At 43.0% G+C, this 18775-nt stretch overlaps 1 protein-coding gene across 1 annotated transcript in view; it reads left to right on the forward strand.

Annotated features, from left to right (window-relative positions):
* Positions 1–18775, forward strand: part of slc5a12 (solute carrier family 5 member 12) — a 59821-nt gene that overhangs the window by 12010 nt on the left and 29036 nt on the right. The window contains exons 4-6 of the mRNA XM_072591782.1: positions 385–452; positions 4281–4435; positions 16847–16987. Of these exons, the coding sequence (XP_072447883.1) occupies positions 385–452; positions 4281–4435; positions 16847–16987 (364 nt within the window). The remainder of the gene's footprint in view (positions 1–384; positions 453–4280; positions 4436–16846; positions 16988–18775) is intronic.

Below are 18775 nucleotides of genomic sequence, written 5' to 3' on the forward strand. Positions count from 1 at the left end.
AATGTCGGGCTGCCAGTCTCGTCTTTCCTTCAACTGTGTCTCAGTGCTTACAATAATATCATATTCCCATGTGCTGGTCAGTGCTCTCAATTCATCTGCCTTACCAGTCAAGCTCCTTAGCTTTCTAGACCTCCTATTTGTCTTGTCCTGGTGTTTCTTCTCCTCCTACTGGACTGTCCTAGCATTCCTTCTATATCTGATTGGATCTTTCTCCCGATTTTATCTCTACTCTGTACCCCATTTCACTGTCAAATTTGTTTAAAACTTGTTTAGAACAAAACATTGGTTATTTCAATTCTAATTATTTTAAGAACAATTATATTTACCCATCACATTTAATTAATATTATTTGCATTTTTAAGTATATGCATTCTTCTTCCTTAGTGACTGGTTTTAATCTATGGGGCTCAGTGTTTGCAACAGGAATTGTTTGCACCTTCTACTGCACCCTGGTATGTATAAGTGTTTGTGTGCAAAGATTATTTAGATTAAATATCAGTGAATGAGGCACTTGTGCAACAATTTCACAGTTGAACATACGTTAAAACGAACAGTTTTTTTCAATGTTTTAATCTTGACTGAAACAATTTTTTGCTAACATAATGTAAAGTCTTTTTTTTAAGTATTAAGTAATATTCCCGAAAATCCCTGCAGTGTGATAACAGGCCATTGGGCCCAACAAGTCCACAATGATTCTCCAAAGAGTAACCCACCCACTATGGGCAATTCACCGAAACCGTGCATCTTTGGGCTGGGGGAGGAAACCCACACAGACACATGGAGAACGTGCAAACTCCACACAGACAGTCGCCCAAGGCTGGGATCGAACCCGGGTCCCTGGTCGTGAAGAAGGTTTACACCTGAAACATCAACTTCTGCACTTCCTGATGCTGCCTGGTTTGCTGTGTCCTTCCAGCCTCTTGCCTGTCTACTTTGGATTCCAGCGTCTGCTGTTTTTTTAGTCCCTGTCACTGTGAGGTAGCAGTGCCAGCCACCGAGCCAATGTGCCGCTCATACAAACATCTGACACAAGCTAAAATACATGCACTAACCCTGATTCACACTGTATCTGGAAGGTGGAATTGAGCCACTCTGTCACTAGACAGCTACAGGTTTAAAGCCAGCACCCTGGACCACAAGGAATCATCCAGGCCCTTGAGGCTGTAGTGATTATGGAGTTTCCTCAAAAGGCCATGAACTGCTGGGGGCCCTTCAAAGCCATGGGCATGAAACATAAAAATGTCAAGAGTCCACACATGCAAATGAATAGGTTAGGCACAGCAACAACAGTTAATGCAAATGTTGGTCTTAATGGCTGTTTATCTCCAAACGTTTCATTTCATTGATTGTGTTTATTCTATCAGCATGATAGCAAACTGAAACAGGATGAGTGCTATCCCGGAGAAATCAGATGAGCAGACAGTTAAAAGCATTCCCAGTTTAAACTGCTCAGGGAGACTTATGAATTTTACGATGTTGTTGATCAGCTAATAACAGGAAACCAGCAGGACGATAGGAAGTTTCTTTTGTGGGCCTAGGAGGAAGAGGAATTTCTACTCTAGGGCTCACAGATGATGCTATGGCCATCTTCGCCCTCCCTCCTCTACCCATTACCCCATCCATCCTGCCCCATCCTTCATTGCCCCTTAATTAACCTAATCTCCCCTCCCTTCCCATCCTCACACCCCCATTCCCTTCCGTACCAGGTATCTCCTTCTGCCCTCTTTCCCTCAGTTCCCCTTCCTTCCTGTTCCCCCACCCACAATGCTTCACTCCCTTCTCCCTCTTTTGTCTTTCCTTCCCCTCTTCCACACCCCCACCATGTACCCCTTCCATCCCACAACACTCCTCATCCCATGCCCCCACCCCACATCCCCTGCCCCAGGTCTCCCCTTCTCACCACCCTTATCCATTAACCCACCCTTCATCCCTCTCACTCCCACATCCTGTTTTCCCACACGTCTCATCCCATTTCCCCATCATCACATTTTGTGTAACTGTCCCTTTCGTTACTCCTTTCCCCCCTTCCCTGGAATCCAGCAGTGATCAACCAATCTTCCCTGGGTGGTAGCTGCTCTCCATCTTTCTCTCAGCCATTTCAGGTGGGCAATGAACTGTCAATAATTAATTGAAGCCCCTGGGGCTAAACCTGGGGATTTCTGCTGCAAAACTGGAGTGGCTCATTGATTAGCACTGCTGCCTCATAGCACCAGGGACCCAGGTTTGATTCCATCCTTGGGCAACTATCTGTGTGGAGTTTGCACATCGTCCCTGTATCTGTAAGGGTTTCCTCCCAAAGTCCAAAGATGTGCAGGTTAGGGTGGGGGATTGCCCATGCTAAACTGCCCATAGTGTTCAGGGATGTGTAGGTTAAATGGATTAGCCATTGAGAATGCAGGGGTACAGGAGTAGTGTTGGGTGCTCTTTGGAGGGTCAGTGTGGACTTGATGGGCTAAATAGCTCACTCCCCACACTGTTGGGGTTCTATGTCAATCAGACAATCAACACAATATCCTCAATTTCTTGCTGGTGGGTTAGGTCAAAACCAACTTCCAAAAATGAGGGAGTTTTTGTTTGGGCAAGCAATGAAAATTTTTTATAAAATTCTGGAAGAGGAATCTTATTAACTTTGAATCGACCAATTGCTGAACTAATTGGAGGCAGGTCAAAGGGTGGTTGATTAACCCTCATAAAGGAGGTGGTTTGTTCATTTAGTTATTTTGATGAGGCTTATCGTCTTCTTTTTAACAATAGGCGCATACTGAGAGTCCCTTGGTATGATGGTGTGGCTTGCTCCCAACAAGACATTGCATCGGAAGCTGTTACACTATAGCTGCTACAAGGTTCTCATCCTCCAGCTATCTCTCTGGCCCTTTTCCACCAGTGACAGGTGTATGGACAGATTGACAAATCAAATTGCTTGGTCCCATTACACCATACCTCTAATAGCCATCGAACCTTTAGGTGGACTTTGAACTTGGAATTTCTGACCCTGAAGTAGGGTCACTACCATCACAAAACAAAAGGAAACAAAGAACTGCAGAAACCAAAACAGAAATTTCTGGAAAACCTCAGCAGGGCTGGCAGCATCTGTGGACAGAAATCAGAGTCAACCCTCCAGCTTGAGTGACCCTTTTTCAGGACTGTGGATGCTGAAAATCCAAAACAACACTGAAATTGCTGGAAAAGCTCAGCAGGTCTGGAAGCAGCTGTGGAGAGAAAGCAGAGTTAACATTAGCTAACAGAGTTAATGAGTCTGTTCTGCAGAGGTGTCACTGGATCCAAAAACATTTACTGTGTTTCCTCTCCACAGATACCTCCAGACCATCACAAAACCTCGAGTTTAGTAGTATTTTTAAAGCACAGTCTATTTTTAAACATTCTATCAAATAGGAGACATGATTTGGAGATGCCAGTGTTGGACTGAGGTGTACAAAATTAAAAATCACACAACACCAGGTTATAGTCCAACAGGTTTAATTGGAAGCACTAGCCTTCGGAGCGACTATCACCTGATGAAGGAACGTTTAATTAAACCTGTTGGACTATAACCTGGTGCTGTGTGATTTTTTACTTTATCAAATAGGAAACTGACAGGTAAGAATGCTTGAATTTGTAAGATTTTTTTAAAATTCATTTGGGGGATGAGGATGTCACTGGTTGGGTCAGCATTTATTGCCTGTCCCCTAATTGCCCAGAAGGCAGTTAAGAGTCAACCATATTGCTGAGGGCCTACAGTCACATGTAAGCCAGACCAAATAATGATGGTAGTTTTTCCGACAATCAATTTATGGTCATCGTTAGACTCTTAATTCCAGGTGTTTTTTTTTGTTGAATGCAAATTCCACCATCTGCTGTAGCAGGATTAGAACCTGAGTCCCCAGAACATTACTGGGGGTCTCTGGATTAACAGTCTAGTGATAATACCACTAGGCCATTGCCTCCCCCACTTGTAAGCGCGGGTAACAGAGAGTGTTACAGCTAGCTCCAGCAAGTTACCCAGTAAGTTCATTATCCATGACCTGTCCATTTCTCCACAGTTGAGATTTGTCATGTCCTGATAAGCAGTTGCCCCGCTGTGCTCCCCACAATGATTGGGCCATCTGTCCTGCGCATTAAACTGACTTGCTGTCTGCTCAATTTGGCTTTTGCATCAACTTAGTTTCCCCTGCCACCTCTCACTGTCTGAGATGATATACAAATGATGTTGCTTGACAAACAAAGACTGTTCTTGAGAATGAACTGTTAATCTTGATGTTAATGCCTCTTTTCTCTTTCAGGGTGGCTTGAAGGCAGTGGTGTGGACAGATGTCTTCCAAATGGTTGTGATGGTGTTGGGATTTTTAACAGTTCTTATCCAAGGAACCATCAAGTTAGGAGGAAGCAGCAACATGTGGAAGATAGCCAGGGATGGCCAAAGGCTCAGTGTTTTTGAGTGAGTTACTACTTATAAAGTATACTGTGAGAGTTCAATGGAGAAGTGTTTATATTTTTCATTAAAATAGGAATGTGTTGCAATTTAGACATTCCTGTTAATGTTGAGAAATAAATTTTGGATTTTAATTCCACTGACAAGTGATTGATTTGCATTGGCAGGCAATGGCATAGTGATATTATTGCTGGACTGTTAATCCTGACACACAGGCAATGTTTTGGGTACCTGGATTTGATTCCCAACATAGCCAGTCGGTGGAATTTGAATTCAGTTTAAAGAAGATCTGGAAATAAATGTTTATTGATGACCATGAAACAATTTCTGATTGTCAAGGGAGAAACTCATATGGTTGATTAATGTCCTTTAGGGAAGGAAACTGCCATCCTTACCTGGTATGGCCTACATGTGGCTCCAGACCCACGGCCAATGTGGTTGACTCTTAACTTTTCGGATGTCAATTAATGTTGGCCTAGCCAGTGTGTTCAAAGCTCATGAATAAGTAACAAAACTGCTTGAGTGGAACCACCATTGGGTTTGAAGGTAATCTCTGATTTCATGTTTTATCACGGCTGGGGATTCTGTCAATAACATCCTGATGTTGCAGAGTCAGGGGAGATAGATTTAATGGTAGGGCCACAAGTGCTGACTGAGTCTCTGAGACTGGGTACCTTTTCCATTTGGAAATTCAGTTGATTACCCACTGAAACTACTCAGTCCAAAGGTAATTAGGTATGGGCTACAATTTACCAGCGATGCCCACACCCCTGCGTCATCAGTGGGTGAAGAACTACAGGCAGGTGCAACTCACAACCAGCAACGAAGCATCTGCTCATGAACAAATCAGCTCATCCTTGTTTTGATAAACAAACCAACCTATTACTTTTACCGGGAAACCAACTTGTATCACTTATAAAGAGACAATGTTCGGTTCTGCACCAGCTGTAGTTGCTATTTATTTATAACCAGAGCTTCCATCCAGAATTCAAAACCGTTTAAATGTTCAGAATGATCAAAGACACCAGTTTCAATAGTGATTCACCATCTCCTGCCTTGGAGAAGATATATTTTGTTACAATCAAGGTTTGGGGGTCCATTCAGATGAAAGTCTTACCGGGGAAGGTTGGAATCGGCAATTATGGTGGCAGGAAGTGATCTGTCATTTAGATATTTGCCCCTTGTGCGTTTGCTGCTGTCGAGACAGAGGCATCCTCTCCTCTGCTGCAAGCACCTCTGCTCATCCTTCATTGGAAGAGATCAAGCAAGGACTTTCACTTGGAAGCTTCAGCCAAAAGGCAGAAGGAAAGCCCCACTATAGCCTTAGGGCTCGATAATGCCTTTCTCCACAGGTGCCCGTCTGTGCTGAATGGACAAGGTACGGGGCTCTCTTTCCCAGGGCTGGAAGGAGGAGAGAGACTCACCTGGGCAGAGACTGCAAAGGAGACCAGTAGGTCTGTGGTCACCGCTGGAATATGGACCCAGTGTTGCAAGTGCATCAATCGCCTTGTACAGGAAAAAGCTCCATCCCTCCTTTTCCACTTCAGGCTTGGATATGGCAACATGAGAGGGCATGTTTGAATCATAGAATCCTTACAATGTGGTGACAGGTCACTTGGCCCAACAAGTCCATACTGACCCTCTGAACAGTTACTCAACTGGTCCCATTCCCCTACCCTATTGATCTACCTTTACCCTTGACTAATGCATTTTACCTATACACCCCTGAACACCATTTAGCACTGCCAACCCACCTAACCTGCACATATTTGGACTATGGGAGGAAACCCATGCAGGCACAAGGAGAATGTGCAAACACCCCACAGTCACCCACGGCTAGGATCGAACCTGGGGCCCTGGCATCATGAGGCAGCAGTGCTAACCACTGAGTCACCATTTGAGGGAGAGGGGGTTCTCTGTGGAAATTTTGCAGACATGAAGAATGACCAAAAAGATTGGGACCATTCTCCTTGGAGGGAAGAATATTGAAAGGAGATTTAATAGAAGTTTTCAAAATCATGAGCAGGCTGGATAGAACAGATAGGGAGAAGGTGTATCCTCTTGTGAAAGAAGAAAAGAAAAAGAAGTCAGAGATTGAAAAGTGAGGTGCAATCAAAGCAAGGATGAAGTGATACAGGACTTTTTCACACAGCGTCTCGTTCGGGTCTGGAATGCACTGTCTGAAAATCTGGTGGAGGCAGATTCAATTGAGGCATCCAGGACTGCATTGGATGTTTATCTGGATAGAAATAGAGCCCAGGGACATGAGGAAAAGTCAGAGATTGGCACGAGGTAATATAACCAGTGGGCTGAATGGGCTGAATGGCCTTCTGTACGGGAACATGCTGTAATTCTGTGATTTTGGATTGATCCTCATCCCCAGTCGGTGACAGTGTGGCCAAGATCTGTCATTTTAAAGCACAGCTTTTCCTGCAATTAACTCCTTAAATTCTTCTGCAGGGCAATCCTTGTCCTTTGTGGCTTTATTGCATCTCGGTTCTCAAACAGGTTTCAAAGCAGTCGTCATCTCTTTTTTTTCCCAGGAAATAGATTGCTTATACAAAACAGAAATTGCTGGAAGAGCTCAGCAGTTCTGGCAGCATCTGTGAAGAGAAATCAGAGTTAACGTTTCGGGTCCCATGACCCTTCTTTCTGAGGAAGGTCACCAGATCCGAAATGTTAACTCTGACTTCTCTTCACAGATGCTGCCCAACCTGCTGAGCTTTTCCAGTAACTTCGGCTTTTGTTTCAGAATCTGCAGTTCTTTCAGTTTTTAAATTGATTGTTGATGTTGCTTCTTCCTAGAGACGGTCAATTCACATGTTGCTTTCAATCTTTGTGGTGTGGAGGTGCCAGTGTTGGACTGGTTTGGACAAGGTCAAAAATCTCACATCACCAGGTTACAGTCCAATGGGCTTATTTGAAACCATGAGCTTTTGGAGCACTACTCCTTCATCAGGGAACGCCAAAGCTAATGTTTTCAAACAAACCCGTTGGACTATACTCTGGTGTCATGCGATTCAGTCTTTGTGTAACACCATCCCTTCATCCCAAGAAACACTCTATTCCAGAAATACTTATTGCTGATCCTTTCAATCCATGACGTTATTAAAGTTGACTGGGAGTGTGTAGAGATGCTGCACACTGTTGAATTTCCCAATCTTTCATGAAGTGGTTGAGTTTTTCACTTATGAATTTGAGGGCCATTGCTGCTCATGACGATGCCGGAATGAGATACCGGCTGAAGCGTCCTTTGGAAGTCTCAACAATAGCCACTGAAGTCAGCTGGTCCACTTCCAGTAGACAGAATAGCTGTCTGCTGTGATAAAATAGTTAGCTTGTAATAGTGTAAAGAGATCGAATTCCGGCTTCATCCACAGTTAACCTGGGAGTGTCCTGCCCCATGTACCTGGTCTAGCAATTTGCATAATCCAAGACCCAGTCTACCCACTGATTCACAACCTCAGCACTTCTGCAAAGATCCATTTCTCCCCAAAGTGAAAGCTTGCCTTCTCTTGGTAGGTGTACGTTCATAGATTCATAAAATCCTAACAGCGCATGAAGAGACCATTCAGCCCATCAAATCTGCACCAATACGTCTAAGAGAATACTACAAATACACACACCCTCCCTCCACCCTAACCCCATTATCACATATTTACCATGGATAATCCACTCAGCTGAGATACTATGGGTCTTTAGCCAATCCACCTAACCTGCACATCTTTAGCTAATGGGAGGAAACTGGAGCACAATATGTTTCAGATATATAACACAACAGTGTACTCAACTTGTGATGAGACTGTGCCTTTAAGAGCGATATTCTGTCCTGTTTTCCATGCAGAGATGTGCTGCCAGAGTGGTGATGATATGTCTCCTTTAAACAGGTAAACAGCTTGTGAGATCTCTCTGGGTACTTGCTTTTTAAATAAGCCAAAGGAATCATGAGCGGGTGGGGTCAGGGCTCACGCAAACCCAGGAAGCATTGTAGTGTGGCTTTCTGTTGGACAAGAAGGTTTCTGCTGGCTGCTGCTCTAAACATTTGAGTTCCCAGCTGACAGAGTGAAGTCTTAGCCAGTGAGGCTTCCTCTTAAAAATCAGAAGGGGCAGATGGTTTTTTTTCCTTCTGAAGTGGAAACACACAGCATGAGAGAATCATAACTGTTTTCCTGGATTACATTTCTTGCCAAAGGGTGTTTTTATGGATTGTTATCTATATTGGATGAGTTAGTGTTTAGTGATTAAATAATATATTAACTTGTTAAGAATTTCCATGGAGCAAAGTTATGCCAATACACCCCTTTTTGAATTTTAACTGTGTTATAGTAATAAAGTTTTAATTAAAAACTAATGGTGGACCAATAAAATCATAGCTGGAACACAGTAGCTTACACTTGCCCATAACTAAAGATATAAGTTAGGATCTAGGCTTACAATACTTTGGTCGGTGAGGAGGGAGTGGTCTGCTTTGCCAGGTGAAAGTGAGGACTGCAGATGCTGGAGATTAGAAGTCAAGAGTGTGGTGCTGGAAAAGCACAGTAGGTCAGGCTGCATCCAAGGAAGAGGAAAATCGATGTTTCAGGCAAAGGCCCTTCATCTGCTCTGGTCCATAACAAACCTAAGCACTTTATTGAAGTACAGTGTGTGCCTCCTAGTGGACATTACATGACTAGGGCAGACTAGGACAAGGATCTTTCCATCATTAACTCTTGATCCAAACACTGTTCATCTCTCTCAATGCCCTCCAGCTTTTGCCCACCTGAAGCTCAAGTTGATATCCTTGTTTCTTGAGTTCCTCATTCTTTCCCAGTATTTGATCATACTCTCTCGCCCAGAAAATACCAGTTCAGTGTTCATTGCAGCTAAGTAACTGAAGCCACTGGCCTTTCTTTCCAATTTTTCTTGCTCACTGCTTTGCCACTGAGTTGTGTTTCCCTTCTCTTATTTCACTGCACTCTGCACAGAAATGTACAGCATACAAAATGATCATTTCCCTTTCTCAAATTTAAATTTTACCAGGCATACTTGGCTTTGGATCCTCTTGATAAGTACCTCTTCCTGGACTCATCAGAAGCTGCACTAAGTTGGTCAGGTAGAAGTTCATAAATTTTTACCACTGACATGTTTAGTCTCCATCAAGTCTACCATCTCTACTATTCAGCTGCTAACATGATGGATTGTTTGCAGTGTCCTCTGCGTTCCTCTCCTGAACTGGTTAGGAGATAGACCCTTGGATCCTATTTGTACTGAATAGGTTATATAAAAGAGTCTACAATCTATCAATAATCTGCTATTGCTGCCAATTGTAAACCTTAACAGGCCCAAGTGTGCAATGGTTCAATGTTGACCCATATTGGTGAATGTGATTCTATGTTAGTTTTACAAGTTATAATGTATGATCATATTAAAGCAGTAATTCTCACTGAATCTTAGATGACCATATTATGCCCTGAGTGAAGGTCACAACTTGCACTCACATTGCCTGTCATTCATTTTCAATCAAATTGTCAGGGTCTCCTCAATTTCCCAAGTGTTCTCCTCCGATTATCTTTCACTTCCCCCTTCCTTTTACTTTGACTACATTTTGAAACTTATTGAACTTCCCAAACCAATCAGCAGTTTAAATCTAAAACTGCATCATCCAGTTAAAGAAGTGCCAGGGAATGTTTGCTCAGATTTTGATTTTCCAGCATCACTTAGTCATTGGTACTTTAGTCAGTTGCAACTGTATGACTCCAAAGGACATGTTTTTGGTTTTGAGACAAATGCTGTCCTTGTGGCCTTTGTGATGTAACCAAGACCATTAGCTTAAGCAGAGATAGCTGCCTTTCCTCGCTTTTAACAAGTTGTATGTGACCTTGTCACTTCCTGATGCTGCCTGGCTTGCTGTATTCTCCCAGCCTCCTGCTTGTCGACCTTGTTCCCTAGACAAAACAAATATTGGTCCAATACGTGCTCTTCCTGAGTATAAAATACATCTTTCATTGAGTATTTTAATTTTAATAATCTGTTCTCTTTTCCTATCACCTGGTTTATTTATGTCATACCTAAATGTTATTTACAAAGAGTCAGGGGATCAAATACAATCATATTAAAGCATGTTAACCAATGCAATATTTAACTGGCACCTATTGGTCAAGGAGTATGCCAGTTGATCAAAGATTCTGGATAATCAAGGGGTATACAACCACAATAAACCAGGACCAAATGAAGTTTCGAGATATCAGCATCCCTCAAAAAATCTTTGTAAAAACATCAACACATGACTAAGCTCAAGGTAAAAACATGCAGTCAGCAATAGAAACATAATTCAGGGCTATGTCCTTCATCGCCATATTTTATTTATGATTTGGAGATGCTGGTGTTGGACTGGGGTGTACAAAATTAAAAATCACACGGCACCAGGTCATAGTCCAACAGGTTTAATTGGAAACACTAGCGTTCGGAGTGCTGCTCCTTCACCAGATGGTTGATGAAGGAGCGGCACTCCGAAAGCTAGTGCTTCCAATTAAACCTGTTGGACTATAACCTAGTGTCGTGTGATTTTGAATATTTTATTTACACATTGCGGTAGATTTCCTTTTGTAAAGTATATAGAAGTCGCCTTTCCTCAATGAAATTGACTGGACGTTATATTGTGGAGATGAAAACCAGTTCATAACTATAATTGCAATTTATCTAGTTTTGATTTTATGATGGAATCTTACTTTGAATTTGTTAAACTGGGGTATCTGCCCACATTGAATTTCATCAGCCATTTTCTGGACCATTCTCCTCAACTGTCTAAATCTTTCTATTGCCTCCCCACCTCCTCAGAACTACCTGCCTGTCCGCCTAACTTTGTATCATTGGCAAACTTTGCCAGAAAGTCCCTAGTCTCTTCATCCAGATCATTAATATATAAAGTGAACAGCTGCGGCCCCAACACTGAACCGGGGACACCACCTGTCACCAGCTGCCATTCTGAAAAAAAACCTTTTATCCCAACTCTCTGCCTTCTGTCAGACAGCCAATCCTCAATCCTCAATTTTGAGGCCTTACTAAGGATGAAGGATAAATTACAAGAATATATGACTTAGGAATGTGAAAATAAAATTTGCTGGAAAAGCTCAGCAGGTCTGGCAGCACCAGTGAAGAGAAATCAGAGTTTACATTTTGGGTCCAGTGACCCTTCTTCAGAATAGAACATATGATGGCTTTTTTAAAAATCGAGTATAGTTCTCCTAAATTGCAGGAACCTCGTGCATGTTTTCTGTTAGCCTGGGTCTATCTAATGGGCAAATTGGGAAATTAGTATGCTTTGATAAAATTTGCAATCTTTGTGATGACTCTGGAGATAGTAAGACCTAATTTCCAATATACCACCCTTAGTGAGGCATAACAGACTGTTTGATATTAGTCTGGGAGTTCCACAGTGGGTTACTTTGGGAATATCCTTTGCCACCAACTTCCTCATCTTATATTTTCATGACCCTTTACTCAATTCACCTGCTCCTTCTCCTTCCTCGGTGCAACTATTACATCATAGTGTTCCCTGCCCTCAGTGCGCAATTCCCACCATTCCTTGCCTGCCTCATTCCCACCTGCGACACTTCCCTCTGCATCTCAGTTTCCTCTCTCAATGCATCAGGATGCTTCCGACAGCCAGCCACTTTAAATTCCATACCCTCCCTTCTCGTTCCACCCAGCTGACTTTCATCTGAAGTTTTAGAGTTGAGTTCTGCTCCAATATCCTGCCCAAGGCGGGTTCACTAGCATTGTGCAACGTAGCTGGTTTACTCGGGCAGGTTTGGTTGACCCAGTCAGGGTTTGTCCCTTGCACTGTGAGCATTTCACAAGGAAGCAAGATGGCAACACATTAGAGCTGTGGCCTGTTCAAGTTACAGGCCTAACACTGCAAGCTTTTGCATAAACAGATGTCTTGGTTATCAAGCAGTTGCATCAATGAAGTCATTTGTACTCACTGGAGCGTGAAGAAAGAAATTCAGCCTGCCTACTTCACACTTAGATTAGATTACTTACAGTGTGGAAACAGGCCCTTCGGCCCAACAAGTCCACACCGCCCCGCCGAAGCGTAACCCACCCATACCCCCACATCTACATCTACCCCTTACCTAACACTACGGGCAATTTAGCATGAACAATTCACCTGACCTGCACATCTTTGGACTGTGGGAGGAAACCGGAGCACCCGGAGGAAACCCACGCAGACACGGGGAGAACGTGCAAACTCCACACAGTCAGTCGCCTGAGGCGGGAATTGAACCCAGGTCTCTGGCGCTGTGAGGCAGCAGTGCTAACCACTGTGCCACCGTGCCGCCCAAATCATGTGTGCGTTATCCAATTTTGTCTAACAACCTCATGCCACTCAATGTAATCATAATAGCTTGAAGTGCAAATGAGTATTCATGGCATAGTAATGAATACAAAATCATGAATCCTGTCTGTCAGGTTCTAAGGACTTAATAGAACCCTTGCCCTTAACTTAAATTTTTGTCTCCAGCCTAAATTTTCTCCACTTGGTCTTTATAAAACTTCAGGAAGGTCCAGAAGATCTTGCTTGTGAGATCTGTTTCTTTCCTCAGCTGCTGCTATAGCTTGCTGAGTTTATTGCAACATCTTCTGCTTTCATTTCAAATTACACACATCCACAATATTCTGCTTTATACATACGTCATAAGAATATAAGAACTAGGAGCAGGAGTAGGCCGTCTGGCCCTTTGAGCCTGTCCCGCCATTCAATAAGATCATGGCTGATCTTTTTGTGGACTCAGGTGCATTTGTCCTCCCTCTCACCATAACCCTTAACTTCTTGACTGTTCAAAAAATTTATTTCTCTTAACTTTAAAAAAAATCATTCAATGAGAAAGTCTCAACTGCTTCCCTGGGGAGGGAATTCCACAGATTCACAACCCATTGAGTAGAGAAGTTCCTCATCTAAGTCTGCTCCCTACACCACCAGTGATGAGGGCCTTTGTTTGACATGAGCATACTTGAGAGGTTAAAGTCAGTCTCCTCAGGATGGAGAAGGTTAAGAGAGAGCAAGTTTTGAAAAGAATTGTAGCTCAGATTGAGGTTCTGCATGTCAGGTTGCTTGCTGAGCTGCAAGGTTCATTTTCAGAGGTTTCATCACCATACTGGGTAATATCATCAGGAAGCCTCCGATGAAGCACTGGTGTTCCAACCCGCTATCTATTTATGTGTTTAGATTTCCTTGGATTGGTGGTGTCATTTCACGTGGTGATGTCATTTCCCATGGTGATTTCATTTCCTGTTCTTTTTCTCAGAGGGAGAAAACTTGTTCAATGTGTTTAAAGTCATGAACCATTCGAAATGAAAACAAGATCAGTAACCAAAGGGCATAGGCTGAAGGTGACAAGCGAAGGAGTCGCGGTCACGAGTGGAAGCTTTTATTTTAACACAATGTACAAACATGTGCAGTGGGAGCAGGGCTAGGCCACTTGGCTCATTGAGCCTGCTCCACCCATCGCTAAGATCATAGCGGACCTGATTACTGCACATTCCTCCTCTCCAATAACATTTTACCCACTTGATTAACAAGAAACTATCCATCTCTGTATTAAAAAATGTAACTATTCTGCTTCCACCACCATTTAAGGGACAGAGTATTTCTTATTCATTCCCAGGATGTTGCTGTCACTGAGTCAGACCAGCATGTATTACCCATCCCTTACTGCATTGAGTCAACCACCTTGCTGTGGGTCTGGAGTCACATGTAGGCCAGACTGGATAAGGAAGGAAAGGACATTAGCGAATCACATGGATTTTTCATGACAATTGATTCATGACCATATTAATTTCAGATTTTTCTTGAATTCAAATTCTACCATCTGCCATGGCAGGAACTGAACCCAGGCCCCAGGATTAATATTCTAGCGATAATACCACTTGGCCATTGCCTCCCCGAAAGACACACAAACATCCAAGAGAAATTCTTTCGATCTTTGTCTTGAATGGGCCACTCTTTATTTTGAAATAGTGGCTGACATACTCTCAAAGTAGAAATCTCCCTTTCTCCATGCACACGATCGACACCCCTACCTGAAGATGTGTTGCAAGTCGATATGACCATAACTGTCAGAAAAGACTCAGGACTCAAAGGGGCTAGAAATGAACAGTGTACCGGCAAGGGGGTGGGGGTGGGGGTGGGGGGGGTGGGGGTGGGGGGGGGGGGGTGGGGGGAGGTGGGACGGGGGGAATGAGTTGGGAAATTGAACTTGTTAAATAGCACTACTAAAGAATTAGCACAAACATAATTAGGCATTAGAAGGGGCTTCTTCCGTGCTCTATTGTCATATGGGACAATAATAACATCGGTAGAGATACAGTGTACCAAAAAGCTTCTGTCTTTGCTCCTCTTGTTCAGGGTTCCAGTTTGTTTTCATTTCAAAATGTATTGAGTTTAAAAGTCAAATAGAAAATTATTCAAGCAATCAATAAAGAACTGGAAATCTAAAACAAAAACAAAAATAGCTGGAAAACTCAGCAGGCCTGGTAGCATCTATGGAAAGAAATCAGTGGTAACGCTTCAGGTCCAATTAACCTTCTGTTTTTATTTTAGAGCATCACTTGGTCATTTGGCAAGATACAACTTTAATATTAACAAAAAAAATCACTTTGCCGAATTTTTCTTCTTCCACGTGACAGGACAGTTCACAAGACTACCAATTCATGGGGAAAGCCAGCATTTATACTGCATGAGAGGAGAGTGCAGAGGAGAGGGTGTACAAATTAATGATATCATCCATCAGGTTCACAGTGTGGTGCACTAATGTGTACTGGAAACAACAAACACAGTGCCCTCTTATTTGCAGACAGCAAGAAAATGTACACACACTGCACCTATTTCAACTCAACAAGATAGACGGCTACCATTTGTTGGTGAATTTTTTAGGAAAATGCCCCAACTAATCAGAGTCAGTTTGACTAGTTTAAAATTTAAACAAAGCCAAGCCGTTAACTGTCAATCATAGATGTATTCTAGTGAGTTTTGAGAAGATTTGTAGCTCAGGTTGAGGTTCTGGATGCAGGTTTGCTCGCTGAGCTGGAAGGTTCATTTCCAGATGTTTCATCACCCTACTAGGTAACATCTTCAGTCGGCCTCTGGGTGAAGGCTTTGCCCAAGGCCCACTGAAGATGTTACCTAGTAGGGTGACAAAACATCTGGAAATGAGCCCTCCAGCTCAGCGAGCAGCCCTACATCCAGAAGATAAGTGAATTCGCCATGGATGAAAGGAGGTTTATCAGGATAGAGTAAAGGGAAGACCTTTTAGAGTGCCGATAAGAAGAAACTTCTTCAGCCAGAGAGTGGTGAACCTATGGAATTCACTGCCACAGAAGGCTGTGGAGGCTGGGTCATTGAGTATATTTGAGACAAAGATAGCTAGGTTCTTGATTGTCAAGGGGATCAAGGGTTACGGGTAGAAAGCAGGAGAATGGGGTTCAGAAATTTATCAGCCATAATTGAATGGCAGAGCAGAGTCGATGAGCTGAAGGACCTAATTTCTGTTCCAATGTCTTATGGTCTTATGGTCTTAGGATTTTGCCTAGACTGCAGAGTTGCAGTTGTGAAAACAGATTAGACAGACTGGTTGTTTTCCTTGGAACAGAGGAGACTGAGGAGGGTCGGGGGCAAGATTGAGGTGTATAAAATTATGAGGGGCTAGGATAGGGTAGACAAGAAAAAAAATTTCCCCTTGATGGAGGGATCAATGACCGGGGGTATAGATCTAAGGTAAGGAGAAAAAGGCTTAGAGGGGATGCGAGAAAACACTTTTTCACTCAGGGGCTGGTAGGAATCTGGAACTCATTGCCTGTAAGGCTGGTAGAGTCAGAAACCCTCATAACATTTAATTAGTGTTTAGATGTGCACTTGCAATGCCAAACCATATACTTTTTGGGCCAAGTGCTGGAAAATGGAATAGGAATCATTAGCAGGTTAATTTTGACTGTCAGAGATGTGATGGATTGAAGGGCTTTCTTAAGCGTCGTGGATCTGTATGACTTTTTGAACTCCTTTATCAGTCGGACTCTATCTGCCAACTGATCAACACTCTTCACTCATACAGTATTAATGTTGTTTTTACCCTTGATTTGAAGGTGCCGGTGTTGGACTGGGGTGGACAAAGTTAAAAATCACACAACACCAGGTTATAGGTTTATTTGGAAGCGCTAGCTTTCAGAGCGCTGTTCCTTCATCAGGTGGTTCCATTCCGAAAGCTAGTGCTTCCAAATAAACCTGTTGGACTATAACCTGGCATTGTGTGGTTTTTCCCTTTGAATGAGTAATCTTGTGAGGTGTCTTGAGGAGATGAAATGTTGCCCTTTATGAGCAAGGATGTTATTTCAGCAAGAATGTAAGACTTGTTTTTCTTTCTAATGTACATTTAAAATTAGTTTCACGGTAGATCCTTTGAGGCGTCACACTTTCTGGACACTGGCAGTCGGGGGTACGTTTACCTGGTTAGGAATCTACGGAGTGAACCAATCCACCATCCAAAGGTGCATTTCATGCAGATCGGAAAAACATGCTAAAATGTAAGTGAAAGACTGTTTGTTTGCTTGACCATCCAAGGTGGTAAAATCATGCACATTTACATTGACCCATGCCCACCGTTACACCATTAAGGGTGAAGGATGTTACTGCTGTGAGGTAGAATCTTCTTCCTATTCATTCACCAACTGACAGTCCCAGTACATTCTACAACCAAGTAGGGCATTCTCAGCTCTCCCCCCAACAGTATGCCTCAATCTTTCCCTCAAAAAAAATCATCCTGAGTGTATCAAATGTGACATTTGTAACATTCATAGAACATATTGGAGAAACCTTCATACCATTTAATCAGTATTTAGATGTGCACTTGCAATGACAAACCATACACCTTTTGGGCCAAGTGCTGGAAAATGAGATAGGAATCATTAGCAGGTTGTTTTTGACTGGCAGGGATGTGATGGGCTGAAGGGCCTTCCTCTGCTTTGTGGATCTGTATCACTCAATGATTCTTTAAACTCTTCTATCAATCTGAGTCCACTTGCCAACTGATTAACACCCTTCACTCATACAGTATAAATGTTGTTTTTGCCTTTGACTTGGAGGTTTGGCAGCCTCTGAGGAGAAAGAAACAAAGTTAACCTTCCAAGTTCAGCATGACTTCAGAACTCTGGAGTCATACTGGACTTGAACTGTTAACTCTGTTTTTCTCTCTCCACAGACGCTGCCAGACCTGCTGAGCTTCTCTGTTTATTGTCTTTTTTTTCCCTGATTTCCTGCTTCCACAATGTTCTGTTTTTGTCTAATATGATATTTGTTTCCTTTCACACAACAAGCATCCAGTGACCTCAATCAGTGAGGTTGTCAGGTCCAAAATTAGGGACAGATTTGTGCTGTTGGCAGGACAGTTAAACTCCATTTCACTTAGGACCCTTACAGCAAAAGATATGAGGTTATTACCTCTTCAGTCTGGTTCCATTTACACACAGGTTCTGGACTTGGGCCACAGCATCCCCTATCTCCCTAATAAAAATGGCTGCTGTCACAAAGTTGGGAAGTGTGGTGCTGGAAAAGCACAGCAGGTCAGGCAGTATCCAAGGAGCAGGAGAGTCAACGTTTTGGGCATAAGCCCTTCCCCACACGGTTCACCACTTCACCAGTTTCAAAATCTCCCCTCCTCCACCTCATCCCAGATCCAACCCTCCAACTCAGCACCACCCTCTTGACCTGTCCCACCTGTCCATCTTCCTTCCCACCTATCCACTCCATCCTCCTCACTGACCTATCACTATTACACCCCACCTGTATCCCCCATCGCCTTCCCAGCTACCTTCCCCCCAGCCCCATCCCCACCACCCTATTTTTTTCTCTGAGTCCCCTACCCCTTCCACATTCCTGATGAAGGGCTTCTGCCTGAAACGTCGCCTCTCCTGCTTCTCCGAAGTTGCCTGACTTGCTGTACTTCTCCAGTGCCACACTTTTCAACTCTGACTCTCCAGTATCTGCAGTCCTCACTTTCTCCTCATCACTGACACAAAGCTATCTGTAAAATTTATTTATAACAACCATTGCCTATTCACTCTGCTTAATAAATGCAATACTTTTCCATGTGTAGCTTTATTGTAAAATGCAATGCCTAAATGAGTGCACAAAAGAATTGAAGACCATCTTAATAGCTAAATGTCACTCTTTCTCTGAGGTCTACACAATGAGACTATTCAACTGAAGAGGTAAGTTCTCAACAACCCAATTAATTCTATTTGATTGCAATCACTCCATAATTTGTTGCAATATTTAGAACTAGAATTGGAATTAGGTTTATTGTCACATGTACA

The sequence above is a fragment of the Chiloscyllium punctatum genome, chromosome 22 (genome assembly GCF_047496795.1).
Source record: "Chiloscyllium punctatum isolate Juve2018m chromosome 22, sChiPun1.3, whole genome shotgun sequence".
NCBI classification, from domain to species: Eukaryota; Metazoa; Chordata; class Chondrichthyes; order Orectolobiformes; family Hemiscylliidae; genus Chiloscyllium; species Chiloscyllium punctatum.